This window comes from Pimephales promelas, chromosome 21 (assembly GCF_988280905.1).
Source record: "Pimephales promelas chromosome 21, fPimPro1.hap1.1, whole genome shotgun sequence".
In the NCBI taxonomy this organism is placed as follows: Eukaryota; Metazoa; Chordata; class Actinopteri; order Cypriniformes; family Leuciscidae; genus Pimephales; species Pimephales promelas.
In genome coordinates this window covers 5,862,220-5,878,887 of record NC_142789.1, presented here as the reverse complement: position 1 = coordinate 5,878,887, position 16,668 = coordinate 5,862,220, and the positions used below count along the sequence as shown (strand labels likewise).

General features: G+C 36.8%; 1 protein-coding gene across 4 annotated transcripts in view; it reads left to right on the top strand.

Annotated features, from left to right (window-relative positions):
- The window catches only part of raf1b (Raf-1 proto-oncogene, serine/threonine kinase b), a 37,857-nt gene that overhangs the window by 14,985 nt on the left and 6,204 nt on the right, over nt 1–16,668 (top strand). For 2 of the 4 annotated variants that reach the window (XM_089125399.1, XM_089125397.1), the window contains exons 4-15: nt 658–760; nt 844–1,001; nt 3,110–3,208; nt 4,262–4,415; nt 5,958–5,982; nt 6,948–7,045; nt 7,198–7,315; nt 7,986–8,070; nt 8,195–8,371; nt 11,826–11,872; nt 13,055–13,173; nt 13,649–13,780. In XM_089125399.1, the coding sequence (XP_088981525.1) occupies nt 658–760; nt 844–1,001; nt 3,110–3,208; nt 4,262–4,415; nt 5,958–5,982; nt 6,948–7,045; nt 7,198–7,315; nt 7,986–8,070; nt 8,195–8,371; nt 11,826–11,872; nt 13,055–13,173; nt 13,649–13,780 (1,315 nt within the window). The remainder of the gene's footprint in view (nt 1–657; nt 761–843; nt 1,002–3,109; nt 3,209–4,261; nt 4,416–5,957; nt 5,983–6,947; nt 7,046–7,197; nt 7,316–7,985; nt 8,071–8,194; nt 8,372–11,825; nt 11,873–13,054; nt 13,174–13,648; nt 13,781–16,668) is intronic. The other 2 variants (XM_039648993.2, XM_039648996.2) reach the window with 2 other exon arrangements.

Sequence of the window (16,668 nt, the reverse complement as noted above, 5' to 3'; positions counted from 1 at the left end):
GATTGCAGTGACCAATGCATGAAACACTTTATGATGCATTGATGGAAACACAATGATGCATTGGCTAATATTAACTAACAATAAACAATATTTCTTTTTTTTTTACAGTATTTAATCTTCATTGTTAGTTCATGTCAGCTCAGGTCCATTTTTTTTCAAATTAGTCAAAAAAGTCTGCATGGAAGAGAAGTTGCACTAGTACTTCTCTATAGTGTCATATATCAAGTGAAGCACTTTAGGAACCAGAACTGATGTGGGCGGGGCTTGATTGTGTCTGTGGGGAGTTGATTGGATGGTTGTGGTTTGCTATTGGGAGATGTCCTGTGAGTGACAGGTTGCCCCGCCCTCGTCATCAGAGAAGAGATGTTTAAAAAAATAAAACAAGGAACTTAAAACTATAATAATGTGGACATTTTTAGAATAAACCCTACAAAATCACATAAAAAAACAAGAACTGTCCATTTCGATTTCATTATGATTTTAGCATCAACCAAGAACAATAAATGTTAAGTAATGAAACCCTTATTCTTACTGGTATAGAAGTTCTGTATATCTTCTGTTTAATAATTGTAATATTTTAGACACAACTGTAAAGCTGAGTTTTGCTCCTGAAAGTTAATGCACTGCTCCGTGAGTGACCTGATGTTGTTTGTGCAGTAAGAAGCTGCGTATGGACTGGAGCACAGACTCGACCTCGCTGGTGGGAGAGGAGCTTCTGGTCGAAGTCTTAGATCACGTCCCATTGACCACGCACAATTTTGTAAGTTCCTGTAGTCAGTGAGTGTGAATTGAGCTGATGTCATCTTTACAGTGACTCTAACATCTGACCGTCCATCTTCACAGGTACGAAAGACGTTTTTGAAGTTGGCCTTTTGTGACATATGTCAGAAGTTTCTTCTACATGGTTTCAGATGTCAGACGTGCGGATACAAGTTTCATGAGCATTGCAGCACCAAAGTGCCCACCATGTGTGTGGACTGGAGCAACATCCGACAGCTGCTGTGAGTGTGCAAAACCACAGACACCAGCAGACACACTTTACACTCCTGTACGTCAGCGGTTGCATTAGTTGCTTAGGCTAGGAAAGTTGCTTCATGTCTAGGAAAAGCCACAGAAATGCTTAAAAACATAGTTCTTACATGTTCTGTTATATTGCACCATGCTGGTTTTGTGTAACTAGATTACTTTTTTTGATGTAACAACACATTACAAGGAACTTGCATTAGGTAATCAGATTACTTTTTTGATGCAACAAGTAAAATGACGTATTACAAGTAATGTGCATTACGTAATCAGATTAATTTTCTGATGTAACAAGTAACGCGTTAAAAGTAACATGGATTACGTAATCAGATTACCAGTTTGATATAACATGTAAAGTAACGCATTAAAAGTAACGTGGATTACGAAATCAGATTACCATTTTGATGCAACTTGTAAAGTAACGCTTTAAAAGTAACATGCATTACATAATCAGATTACCTTTTTGATGTAACATGTAAAGTAATGCATTAAAAGTAACGTGCATTACTTAATCAGATTACCATTTTTATGTTACATGTAAAGTAACGCATTAAAAGTAACGTGGATTACATAATCAGATTACTTTTTTGATGAAACAAGTTAAATAACGCATTAAAAGTAACGTGGATTATGTAATCAGATTACCATTTTGATGTAACATGTAAAGTAATGCATTAAAAGTAACATGCATTACGTAATCAGATTACCATTTTGATGTAACATGTAAAGTAACGCAACGTAATCAGATTACCACTTTGATGTAACATGTAAAGTAACGCAATAAAAGTAACTTGGATTAAGTAATCAGATTACCAATTTGATGTAACATGTAAAGTAACGCATTAAAAGTAACGTGGATTACGAAATCAGATTACCATTTTGATGTAACTTGTAAAGTAACGCTTTAAAAGTAACATGCATTACGTAATCAGATTACCTTTTTGATGTAACATGTAAAGTAATGCATTAAAAGTAGTGTGCATTACTTAATCAGATTACCTTTTTGATGTAACATGTAAAGTAATGCATTAAAAGTAGCGTGCATTACTTAATCAGATTACCATTTTGATGTTACATGGAAAGTAATGCAACGTAATCAGATTACCATTTTGATGTAACATGTAATGTAATGCATTAAAAGTAACATGCATTGCGTAATCAGATTACCATTTTGATGTAACATGTAAAGTAACGCAACGTAATCAGATTACCATTTTGATGTAACATGTAAACGCAATAAAAGTAACTTGGATTAAGTAATCAGATTACCAATTTGATGTAACATGTAAAGTAACGCATTAAAAAGTAACGTGGATTACGAAATCAGATTACCATTTTGATGTAACATGTAAAGTAACGCATTAAAAGTAACGTGGATTACGAAATCAGATTACCATTTTGATGTAACATGGAGTAACGCATTAAAAGTAACGTGGATTACGAATTCAGATATCCATTTTGATGTAACATGTAAAATAACGCATTAAAAGTAACGTGGATTACATAATCAGATTACTTTTTTGGACGCAACAAGTTAAATAACGCATTCAAAGTAACGTGGATTACGGAATCAGATTATCATTTTGATGTAACATGTGAAGTAACACATTAAAATTAAAATGCATTACGTAATCAGATTACTTTGTGATGTAACACATTACAAGTAACATGCATTACGCAATCAGATTACCATTTTGATGTAACATGTGAAGTAACGCATTAAAATGTAAAGTAGCGCATTCAAATACTGTCAAAAGACAGAAAATACTAAATTTCACTTTTATTTAGGAGTAAAATGTTTTTTAAATTAGGTGAAGAGGGGTTCAGTAGCATGTGGACAGGCTGAACAGGCTTCTTTCCTCCATTTAAATGAAGATAGACATGAAGGGAAGGCTCACAGAAAGAGTTTTGCATAGAGGCCCTCGCACCATGAGCGTTGTAGATGTCTATCAATGGTCATCATGTAAAGCATGGTACAAAGGTCCATTCTTCTGCAGCAGAATCCATCACAAAGATGAAAAAACAAACTTATAATGCTTTTTAAGGAAAACTTTCAGTGGTCCATCTTTTAGAAATTAGTTATTAGTTATTTTTCCAGGCTGTTCCCGACTCCCGGAGAGAACGGCACTCCGTCACTCCCGCCCCTCTCGTCCCGTCGGATGCAAAACTCTAAATTCTCCTTCAGGTAAATGGAGTCTGTGTCTATATTTAGCTCAGATGTAGTGAACTGACCCGAGTCCAGCGTTCCTCTGGGAATCAGAGCGTGTCACGACGCCCCCTACTTTACTCTCTATTTGCTCATACTTGTAGTTCCTTGTATAAGTGTTATTTTACTTTTGTCATAGATTTATTCATATTTTGAATTAGCTTTTATTTTTATACTCGTATGTAACTTTAGGTTCATTTAGTTATGTTTTATTCGTTTTGTTCATTTTTTTCTGTTTTTCTAATTTATTTTGCTTTTTAATTTATTTGTATTTTTATTTCAGTTTTATTTTTTATTTTTTTCAGGTAACAATTTTAGTGCTTCAGCTTATAAGGCAACATTTCTCATTTCCATTTAGTTTATGTTTTTCAACTAATATTTATAGTTTTTTTTCAGCTTTGTCAATTAACAGAAATGTTTTTATAGTTATAATTAACGATAATACTAAACCTGACATGTATTAAAACATTTCTGCTTTAAAACCAGACCAACTTTTTTAAATATCTGAACATTATAACATTATATGTATATATTTACCCATTTAGTGCTAAAATTATTAGCTTTAGAAAGTTCAGCATTTCTGGAGATTTGATAATCACAGATAATAATTTTGTCTTATTTTGACTAACACACAAGTAGCCATTAATTACATTACCATAATTATTTAAATACACACTGTTTTAGAAGTATATCCACATTACGAAACACAAGACTAAGCTGATAGAGTTGCTTGATCTTGTCTTGTGAACTTGCATCCATTTTTTCAACGTTGTTTACATGATGTCAAGTGTCTGTGAAACACTGTTTCAAAGGATTTTTTTTTTCAAATACGTTTTTTTTTCCAATCAAGATTGAATGTAACACACAGGTAAGAGCCGTGTTTTGACTTTTGCTAGTGTCTTCTTTAGTCTGTCTTACATTTGATTCAACAATTTGAATAGTACTTTCACTGTTATATTTAGTAACTCCTGTAATGTCCTGTATATATCACGTTTAATGTTACAACGAGGTGATGTGGAAACTCTTCTCCAGTCCCTATCACAGATACTCCACGCCGAACGCTTTAAACTACATCGCCCCCATGCCGTCCCCTGGCGTGTCTCTCAGTCATAAAGTGCTGTCCACATCTACGCCTAACGTCCACATGACGAGCACCACACAACCCGTGGACGAGGCCGCTTATCAGGTGAGACGCTTCTCCATCCAACACAGCTTGTCAATCGATATGTGTGGATAAATGAGTTAATACATGCTTTATTTGAGCGGTAAATAATGAGCTCAAACCTTAGTAAATCACATTTCATGATTTATTTAAATACATTTATAATTCATACTTCGTAGGGTAGCTGGGTGTAGCGATGTCATGATTTGCTACATATCATGATACTGAACTCACGATATGATATCATTGCGATAAAAGGTTAACAAAAAAATGACATCAGAATATCAATATTCATGATTCTGAAGCTGACAATACAGAATTATTTTAAACGAATATTCTTGCACTCTTTCACTGACTAGATCTATTTAAAATAATGTCGGCCACTTTTACTGGTAATATCAGACATCTAGCATCCCACAAATATTCCCACATTGCAGTATTATACATAATATTCGACATTATATATAGCAGTTTAATGTAGTACTGACACAAACTCTGAAAACTTTCACTTTGCCTTACACAGTAATTTTTAGTTTAGGTGAACTATACTGATATTGTCACTATCCTCGATACATATTGTGACATGATATATTGTTAAACCCCTAGTTAAAGGGGTAGTTCACTTTTAAAAAAAAAACTTTTGCTGATAATTTACTCACCCCCATGTCATCCAAGATGTCCACATCATTCTTTCTTCAGTCGAAAAGAAATTAAGGTTTTAGATGAAAACATTCCAGCATTTTTCTCCATATAATGGACTTCATTGTGATCCAAACAGTTCAAGGTCCAAAAGGCAGTTTCAGTGCAAACTGCAAACTGTTCAAAGGGCTTTAAATGACATCAGACGATGAATACGGGTCTTATCAAGCGAAACGATCGCTCATTTAAAAAAAAAAAAAGTTTGAGTTTTATAAGCTCAAATGCTCGCCTTGCTTTGCCTATGCACGTTCGTGACTCTCCTGTTCGAACTCGTTCATCAAAATGAACAAATCTTTTTCCGAGTCAATTCGTTCATTTCGTTTGCTGAATGAACCAAATAACATGTTCATTTTTGACCCTTATTCATCGTCTGGAATCGTTTAAAGCCCTTTGAACAGTTTGCACTGAAAATGTCTTTTGGACCTTCAACCGTTTGGTTCCCATTGAAGTCCATTATATGGAGAAAAATCCTGGAATGTTTTCATCGAAAACCTTAATTTCTTTTCGACGGAAGAAAGAATGACATGGACATCTTGGATGACATGGGGGTGAGTAAATTATCAGCAATGTTTTTTTAAAAGTGATCTACTCCTTTAAGACAAGTTTTCTTTGGGTAAAAGTAGCTATTTCTACTGACTAAATAAATCATGTTACATGATTAATTTAAATACTCTCCTCCTGTAAATATCATGTCTGAAAGTGAAACTCCTAAAAAAGGACGTAATGGGAAGTAATGGTGTTTCCATCGTCTTTTGTGAATCCTGACGGTAGTGTTTAATGTGTGAGTGATCAAGCTTTCAGTACATCTGCTTCTTATAGTGTCTCCTCTCAAACATGTGTTAAACTGCTTTGCTTCTTTACTCACAGGAAGCCTTAGGCTGTGATGAATCAGGTAAGAGCTTTTCCTCACTCTGTCCTCAAAGATTTCACAGCTATCCACTTTATTCCTGATGAACTATCTGCGTTCTGAGTTATGGCTGGCACTTCCGGTTCTATTCAAAAACACTGAAATGAATCACTTCAGATCATAAGGTTGCTCTATAATAAAGCTGATCCGTCTGGGTGAGCCGTCAATGTCCCTTCATGTTTTATTTCAGAATAACATGAGAATACCACTTGGTGTTTTAACATGACGAGAACATTTAGCTCTTCTGCTCATGATTATTTTCTTTTTTCCCTTTTGCACTCCACTGTAAACGAATGAGCGAGAACAGCATACAGGACATTTGTGATCTGTTCTCCCGGGTTTAATTTATGATATATCCCATTAATAATTCACTGGTACGCACAAAGAATCTCTCGTTTTATGATGATTATGGTTTACAGACATGAAAACCCCAAATCCAAAATTAAAATATTGTGAAAAGCTTTTCATATCTGTCTAATCATCCAAATTATAACAAATAAAGGCTTGAAATATCTCACTTTGCATGTAATGAGTCCATATAATATATTAGTTTCACCTTTTAAGCTGAATTTCTGAAATAAATGAACGTTTGCACCATATTCTCATTTTTGGAGTTTCACCTGTATTACTACAGTGATATTTAACCCATTCGTTATTGCTGTGGAAAGAGTCGCGCTTTTGTGGTTATTCATGGTCTGTTTAAAGTACCTTGTTGATGCTTTTACACTGTAAAATGTCCTTTTAATGTTCACTGGTTGAAGGGTGAGTAGAATAATGTCATCTCATTGTACACAGTTAAAAAAAAACTATTATTGAGTTCATAGAGCGTGTTTTTCATTGATTGTTTACAGCTTAACGGAAGTTACACCCATAATTCAAGAGTTAGGAATAAGGTGGATAAGGTTAATTGTGGCTGACGTGACGTCGTTTTTTGTCACGTTCGTTCATAGGAAGCCCTCATAATGAAAGCCCAACCGACTGGCCCAAAACCCCGGTTCCGGGTCACAGGGAGAAAGCGCCTTCAAACAACGCTCAGGAAAAAAGAATTGTGAGTAATCTGAAGCCAAATCAACACTTTATCATCAGATTTGTTTCTTAATGAACCCCCAAAGCTTTTCTATAAGGAGAATAAGGCTCCGTATAGAGTTAAGGTGATGTCACTGTGTTGAAACATGAGCTGGTTTGTTCGTTGGTCGCCAGCGTCCGCGAGAGAAGAGAGACTCCAGCTATTACTGGGAGATCGAGGCCAGCGAGGTGCCTCTGCTCTCCAGGATCGGGTCGGGCTCCTTCGGCACCGTTTACAAAGGGAAGTGGCACGGTAAGGGATCTCTCTCATCGTCATTTTAGGGGGTTTATACATATTAAATATAAACCCCTTAAATATTACATCATTACACCAGTAGGTGGCGACAAGTGTCTGTAAAAAAAAAATATTTGTCATTGAATGATTCATTCAAGAGATTCGTTCAAAAGCGCTGATTTGTCCAGTAATGAAACAAGTGAAGTCGTTATGAGTGAGGCATTGAATCATTCATTCAAAAGATTCGTTCAAAAGCGCTGACTCATCCAGTAATGAAACAAGTGAAGTCGTTATGAGTGAGCCATTGAATCATTAATTCAAGAGATTCGTTCAAAAGCGCTGATTAATCCAGTAATGAAACAAGTGAAGTCATTATGAGTGAGTCATTGAATCATTCATTCAAGAGATTCGTTCAAAAGCGCTGACTCATCCAGTAATGAAACAAGTGAAGTCGTTATGAGTGAGCCATTGAATCATTCATCCAGGTAATTCATTCAAAAACTCTGATTCGTCCAGTAATGAATGATATATATATATATATATATAAATAAGTGTGAGGCTTATTTAAAAGTGTGAAAAGTTCAAAGTTATTTAATCAGTGTGAGGTGAGTTAATGTTTGTTGATTTTCGATGAACAAAAATCCTGTTTTTTTAGGTTATCTTATTTTGATTTGAAATGTCTTTTCAGGTGATGTCGCTGTAAAGATTTTAAAGGTGACGAATCCTACACCGGAGCAGTTACAGGCCTTTCGCAATGAAGTGGCTGTTCTCAGGTAAACCAACCCGTCGCACGATCCCATTATTCCCTCAGATGAGTGTAAACACTGTGATGAGCTCCAGCTCGATCTCTAGTCTTCGTTCAGAGCCTGTTGACGTTGTTCTGTGTTGTTGTTTCAGGAAGACCAGGCATGTCAATATTGTGTTGTTTATGGGATACATGACCAAGGCAAAGCTGGCCATTGTGACGCAGTGGTGTGAGGGAAGCAGTCTCTACAAACATCTGCACGTGCAAGAGACCAACTTCCAGATGTTCCAGCTGATGGACATCGCCAGACAGACGGCACAGGGCATGGAGTGAGTGATTGTTAGACATGCACTCATTGCACGAATGTACAGAGATTTTGCTGATTCTGCATAATAACTATTCTCTTACATTTAGTTCTTTATTTGTTTTAAATATCAGACTTAATATTTATCCATCAATGGTTATAATTTGAAGATAATGAGCCGAAGGTATGAGCCATAGTGCTGCTAAGACATTACACTAATTCAAAGTCATAACGCACGCTAATTCTACGTCATTCTGCACGCTAATTCTGTCATTCCACACGCTAATTCTACGTCATAACGCACGCTAATTCTACGTCATAACGCACGCTAATTCTACGTCATTACGCACGCTAATTCTACGTCATTACGCACGTTAATTCTACGTCATTACGCACGTTAATTCTACGTCATTACGCACACTAATTCTACGTCATTAAACACTGCTAATTCTAAGTCATAACGCACGCTAATTCTACGTCATTCCGCACGCTAATTCTAAGTCATCACGCACGCTAATTCTACGTCATTACGCACGTTAATTCTACGTCATACCGCACGCTAATTCTACGTCATAACGCACGCTAATTCTACGTCGTTCCGCACGCTAATTCTACGTCATTATGCATGCTAATTCTACGTCATTACGCACGCAAATTCTAAGTCATAATACACGCTAATTCTACGTCATAAAGCACCTTAATTCTATGTCATAACGCACACTAATTCTACGTCATAACGCACGCTAATTCTACGTGATTACGCACACTAATTCTACGTCATTACGCACGTTAATTCTGTCATTATGCACGCTAATTCTACGTCATTACGCACGCTAATTCTACGCCATTACGCACGCTAATTCTACGTCATAACGCACGCTAATTCTATGTCATTACGCACGCTAATTCTACGTCATTACGCACGCTAATTCTACGTTATGCACGTTAATTCTAAGTCATTATGCACGCTAATTCTGTCATAACGCACGCTAATTCTACGTCATTACGCACGCTAATTCTACGTCATTTCGCACGCTAATTCTACGTCATTACGCACGCTAATTCTACGTCATTACGCACGCTAATTCTACGTCATTACGCACGCTAATTCTACGTCATTACGCACGCTAATTCTACGTCATTACGCACGCTAATTCTAAGTCATAACGCACGCTAATTCTACGTCATAACGCACGCTAATTCTACGTCATTACGCACGCTAATTCTACGTCATTTCGCACGCCAATTCTACGTCATTACGCACGCTAATTCTACGTTATTACGCACGCTAATTCTACGTCATTACGCACGCTAATTCTAAGTTATTACGCACGCTAATTCTACGTCATTTCGCACGCTAATTCTACGTCATTACGCACGCTAATTCTACGTCATTACGCACGCTAATTCTACGTCATTACGCACGCTAATTCTACGTCATTACGCACGCTAATTCTAAGTCATAACGCACGCTAATTCTACGTCATAACGCAGGCTAATTCTAAGTCATAACGCACGCTAATTCTACGTCATAACGCAGGCTAATTCTACGTCATTACGCACGCTAATTCTACATCTTTCAGTTTCGGTTTTCAATCAAATCAAGTGTTTACATGTTCTCTCGATCGGATTAGAAAAGGAATAAACCGACCCTTTCATTCCGATCGAAATGTCATTCTGATCAAGCTCAATCGCATCGTTTAAGGCGTTTACATGAAGGATTTTCAGTCCGACTGAGCCGTCAATCCTATTACTAACGGATTATTTGGTTGCATGTCAACGCAGCCAGTGTTTTCCCTGACTTAAGCAGTGTCTAAACTGCAGGTTTTAGAGATGTTTGTGTTGGCTAAACCAACACTTCTCACCCGCAGGGTTGCAACCCTAAATTATGTTATTTGCTGAATGCAAATTATAACATGCAACTAACCAAATAATCCTGTATGGTTCGGATAGGAAAATTAACTGGCTTATCAAACTTCAAAATACTGCCTCATATCAGTGTTCTTGTTGTTGATGTCAAAGGCTCTGCATCTGAACAAATTCAACAGTATTTTGGTGCAAGTTCTTCAGCTGCTTACTAGAAGCTAGTGAACTTAGACTGATAGTCTTATCCTCCAAAACCAAGAACAAAACTACACAGTTTTGAGTAAAAGCAAATGAAACACAAATTATTGGCTGAGAACATGAAACAACTGAAATTCAAGAAATAATTGGAAGCAGAATATGTCCATATTTCAATTCAAGCCATGTGATTGTTAATAATTTTGTTAGCATTCATGGTAATTAGAGCTGCATTAGTAATAGTTAAAAGATCTCATTTTTAACACGCACTCAAACATTCAAACTGGTCTGCATTCAAACTCACACTCGATCTCATTCCTAAAAAACAGTGACTCGGCTCTGGGCGTAAGCCATTCGAGCAATCGACAATACTCGAAACATAGAGTATTGTCGTGTGTGTGTGACACCCAAAGCTTGTCACCTGCATCGATGGACCAATTGTTGAATCACCAATGCCCATGGAGACACCACTGGTCTTTGATAGATTAGTTTATGTTCCTACAAGAAGTAGTTTTGTTTTATACTGTTAAGCTTGAGAAATGTACCTGAAAAAAACCAAGCTTTAACTTCAGACAAACAGGTAGAGAGGATGAAGGAAGTTCAGAAGAAGGTTTAAGGATAAATAGAGCGGGGTGTTGTCAGCGTAACAGTGAAAAGGGAGTCCATATTTCCTAAAAATGGTTCCACGTGGCAGTAAATAAATAATAAATAATAAAGGGCCCAGAACTGATCCCTGTGGGATGCCTGTGGTAATGCATGATGGTTGAGATTCAAACTGGCCTAATTGAACAAATTGAGTACGACCAGAGAGATGAGATATGATTAACTAAGTTGTTGGTCAGACATTAAAATAGTACAGACAGAAAGATCAAGTAAAAGTGTGCAAGTGAAATTCCCACCTCCCACACAGGTGCGCTCACATGGCATAACACTATATATTCACGTAGAAAACATCTGTTTTACATTCTAATAATTTTTCATTGTTTATAATTTATTTTTGATCAAATAATGGCAGCCCTGATTAGCAGACGAGACTTATTTCAGAACATCCAAATGTTTGAATGGTAGTGTAAATGATTTCAGGTTGTTATTGGTTTAAAGAAACTTCTCTCGAGTGTTTTTAGATGTTTTATTGCAACACAATCAAGACGCGCAACATAGCGTTCTGTCACAGTTTTGGACAACGTAGTATATTTTTAGAAACAGATTCACATTTTGAGTGCATGATGCCATCAGCTATTTATAGAAATGCAACCAGGTTTAAAAATAGAAGAAAATAGGCTGATGTTTACATGTAAACTCAGAGGTGGTTTTGTCAGTTAACTCCTGTACTGATAATGCTGATAATGCATAACCTAAACAGAATATATATAGATTACAATGATCTCTAATAACTCTTCATATCTCTTCTCTTCTAGTTACCTACATGCAAAGAATATCATCCATCGAGACATGAAGTCAAACAGTATCTTTTACCAACTAGTCCATTTTACATCCTTTTTTTTTCTGTAACACTGGTCACGATGCGAAAAGCAGCCTGTTTTTTAAATGAGTCGTTCACTTTAAAATGAAAATTAGCCCATGATTTACTCTCCCTCAAGTCATCCTAGGTGTATGACTTTCTTCTTTCAGACGAATACAATACAGTTATATTCAGAAATGTCCTGGCTCTTCCAAGCTTTATAATTGCAGTGGATTGCAACCAACAGATTGAAGCTCATAAAAGTGCATCTGTCCATCATAAAAGTGCATCTATCCATCATAAAAGCGCATCTGTTCATGATAAAAGTGCATCTGTCCATCATAAAAGTGCATCTATCCATCATAAAAGCGCATCTGTTCATGATAAAAGTGCATCTGTCCATCATAAAAGTGCATCTGTCCATCATAAAAGCGCATCTGTCCATCATAAAAGTGCATCTTTCCATCATAAAAGTACATCTATCCATCATAAAGGCGCATCTATCCATCATAAAAGCTCATCTATCCATCATAAAAGCGCATCTATCCATCATAAAAGCGCATCTATCCATCATAAAAGTGCATCTGTCCATCATAAAAGCTCATCTATCCATCATAAAAGCGCATCTATCCATCATAAAAGCGCATCTATCCATCATAAAAGCGCATCTATCCATCATAAAAGTGCATCTGTCCATCATAAAGGTGCATCTATCCATCATAAAAGCGCATCTGTTCATGATAAAAGTGTATCTGTCCATCATAAAAGCGCATCTGTCCATCATAAAAGCGCATCTATCCATCATAAAAGCGCATCTATCCATCATAAAAGTGCATCTGTCCATCATAAAGGCGCATCTATCATAAAAGCGCATCTATTCATGATAAAAGTGTATCTGTCCATCATAAAAGCACATCTGTCCATCATAAAAGTGTATCTGTCCATCATAAAAGCGCATCTGTCCATCATAAAAGTGCATCTGTCCATCATAAAAGCGCATCTGTCCATCATAAAGGCGCATCTATCCATCATAAAAGTGCATCTGTCCATCATAAAAGCACATCTATCTATCATAAAATCATGGGCTAATTTTCAGTTTAACGTGAACTACTCCTTTAAGTATTTTGCAGTGGGTTTCTATGTAGTTATGAGTATAGTGATGAGTTCCCTGAACCGGATGCTCAGATGTGTTCCTGCACGAAGGCTTGACGGTGAAGATCGGGGACTTCGGTCTGGCCACAGTGAAGGCGCGATGGACCGGTTCTCATCGCGTCGAGCAGCCGTCGGGATCCGTCCTCTGGATGGTGTGGAGCTCAAATCAGATATCATAATACACACGCCACATGATAATCTGTGTGTGACAGAATCAGTGGCTGTGTTTACATGCACAACTTTAGTTTCAATCGGACTAGTATGTTTCTAGTATGAATTCGCACATTGCTAGCATGTTACCATGATTTACCATTTTGTTAGCTTGAATGAACATGTTTCTTACATGTTTTACCACATTGCTAGCATGAATTAACATTTTCTAGCATGTATTAACATGTTGCTAGCATGTTTTAACATGACAAACAATTATTAGCATGCTGTTCGCATGTTTTAACACATGTTTAGCATTAATTAACATGTTGCTATTATGTTTTAGCATTTTTTTGTTTTGTTCTTTGACAAAGCTTATGTCTAGATTAGATTAGATTATTAGACACCGGTTTGTTCTGGGACTCTTGACCTGAAGATGATCTGAGTGAAAGAGTGAGCGTGCTTCTTCTTCTTCAGGCTCCCGAGGTCATCCGGATGCAGGACAACAACCCGTACAGTTTTCAGTCGGATGTGTATTCCTACGGGATCGTCCTGTACGAGCTGATGACAGGAGAACTGCCCTATTCTATGATCGGGAACCGAGACCAGGTGAGATTAAAGGGGAAGTGGCTTTTTAAATTTTATTATATTGTTTTCTGAGGTCAACTTATGATGTACGCTTGGTTTTTACATTCAAAAACATCAAAATGAACAAGTAATAGGCTATTTTCTACCCTAGTTTTGAACCTAGCTCAAAAACGCTCGATTTGTATCGGCGTCTCGCACTGAAGACTCAGAAGTAAACGCCCACTGCTGTGAGTGGATAACAGTTTTGCATATTATAATGAGTTTCAACTCACCCGTCGGTGCACGTGAGGGGAATTGTTTTGAAAACGTCCAATGTTGTAAAATGTTAACCGGAATGATTCGTCCATACAATTTCGACCCAGAGTCCGTGTGTTGCACAATTCCTGTCAGATTCAATATAGACGGCACAGCACCGTTCTTTACTCTTAATCGGTCTGCAAATCCAGTCTTGTTTACAAAATAATCCTCAGTGAAATGAAGCGAACAGACGGACGATGTTTTACCCTCATCAGCTGGAGTGGAACGTCATTAAAAATAAAGTTTATTATTGCTCGGTAGCTCGATCCGGATTGTCATCACGAGGTAGGCATCTATGTTATTTAGCTATGCGTGTAATGCGCGAATCGGTGGGCGGGGCTAAAGCGGCCGTTGAAGTAGGCGTTGATCTTCTTCTGCGGGGGTGGTGTTTTATCCTCTTTGACGTCATAGTTCCCCACTTTGAAAAACGAGTCGTTTTCTGAGGCTGGTGTCAAAAAAAGCTTTTATTGGACTAACAAGGATGTTTTCAGTTCTAAAACTTACAGGATATTCTTATAATATGATGACCTCTTAGATGTCAAAAGCTGAAGGAAAATTTGATTTCTCAGTTCATCACTCCTTTAAGGTCTTTCATTTAGTGTGTAATAAGAGCTGTTTAAGAATGTTAAAGTTTCACAGATCAAAGATAAACTTAGTTTTTGTCTCCTAAAAGAAAGAAGTGATTCTGAACTGAAACGAGTCGTCAGTAATTCATTCTCTCCGTATAGTGGGGCGGCTAAGCGCAGATTTTCATCAGAATCGATCACTTTGCGATAAAAGCATGAAATTTGGTACGAAGGCTCACAAAGGGGGTCTGATCAGATTTAGGACCGTAGGCGCTCAAAATTTGGCCCCTGGGGGCCATGTCGGGCATTTTTCAAAATGGCCGCCAAATATGGATTTCTTAATGCGAAAATGAATTTAAAGCTGCCAGAAACCTAAAATGCAATTACACAATTCACCATAAATACATGTAAATATGACCACACTTTCACATAGAAGGTCTTTATACTTTCAAATATAAGATATGTTTAAAAAAAATTGAAAATGGCCGCCAAATATGGATTTCATAATGTCATAATGGATAGACGACAGAAATTAACAATTAAAAAAGTTGCACATTTGATTATTAAACAATCTAGTTTTAGTAATAGTTCTAGTAATTTTTAAACAAAAGGAAAAGAGGTTATGATATCTATCAGAAATTATGTACTTTTTAAATGTACATTTAAATATTTAATATTAAATTGTGAGCATATACTATCATTTTTACTGGGTAGTTTGTCAGGGACTTCTTTTTATTAAGTCAGTAGGTTTCATCTTGTGGTGGCCACAGTTAAATATTATTCTCTTTAAAATCTAGGGAACTGGTGAGATGTTTTACTCTTGACTACAAGTGAGATAAAGGCAAAGTCAGTTTGTGTTTCTCACTGTTACTCAGTAAAAATAGTGTAGGCTAATACTGCAAGTAAGCAAACATAACTCAGACAGGCAAATATAACATGGAATAGATTTTAGTCTGCATGAATTTAGAGTTGGGATTCTGTGAAATAAAGTAGGTGTACATTTCCACAGAATTTCATTTAGGCTGGTTGTCTAAACTGCAATTCATCCCATTTATTTCATTGTAACTCTGTGCTCTTGTACGACTTCTTTGCTCTCCAAATGCTCTAAACTTGACTATAAATATTAATTGTAAGAACTGTTGAGTCCTGCTGGATTATTTGCAAGTGGTTTAGTAGGTAGGCCTACAAATCACATTGTAGACCGAGTTTTCCTCACAAGAAAAACATAAATTAGCACGATTAGCATGATTACGACAATTAGACCACTACACAAGAACTACTTTGATCCAATGCAATGACTAAAACCTTCAAATTATTTAATCCTGGATATACTCATCCCCCAACACAAATAACTGACTGGGAACTGTGTTTCATTTGTCAGAATAATACTCAAGAGCCACTCAGATGCCCATCAAATTGCCAATGGCAGGTCAATACTGAATGTTACAAAAATCTGGCAGAGAATCTATTAAAATTTGATTAACTTAAACAACGATATCTTTACAGATTGCACAGTTAGATAAAGGGCAAGGTATAGAGGCCACATTTATTAGGAACAATGCAAAATATCACAAATTATACATGTCGCCTTAGATTCAACAATCAAATGCTACAAAGAGCTGAGAAGAGAGCTTCTACAACTGATGAGCATGACACTAGAAAATGAATAAAATTAGTTTTAAAAACCTCATTCAGTGATGACATCGATAAGACTTAATGTGGAGAGAACCTGCAGGTAGTGAGAGACTTCATAAGGCTGCTACATTTCAAATTGATGAAAAAGTTTGAAAGTGTGCCGTTGTCCTCAATGACATCAATCTTCTGGCACAGCTCAGTGGAGGTGACATGTTGGCTTTAGAGGCCAAGTATCATTCCAAATGTTTGGCCTCTTTGTAAAATAGAGCTAGATCCCAAATGACACCTCACCAGGTGAAGAGCAGTTAGGACCAGATGTGACTAGTCCTTTGCATAACTTAATTAATAATACTAATTCATTACATTTATATAGCGCTTTTTTCAGCACTCAAAGCGCTTTAAATAGAGAGG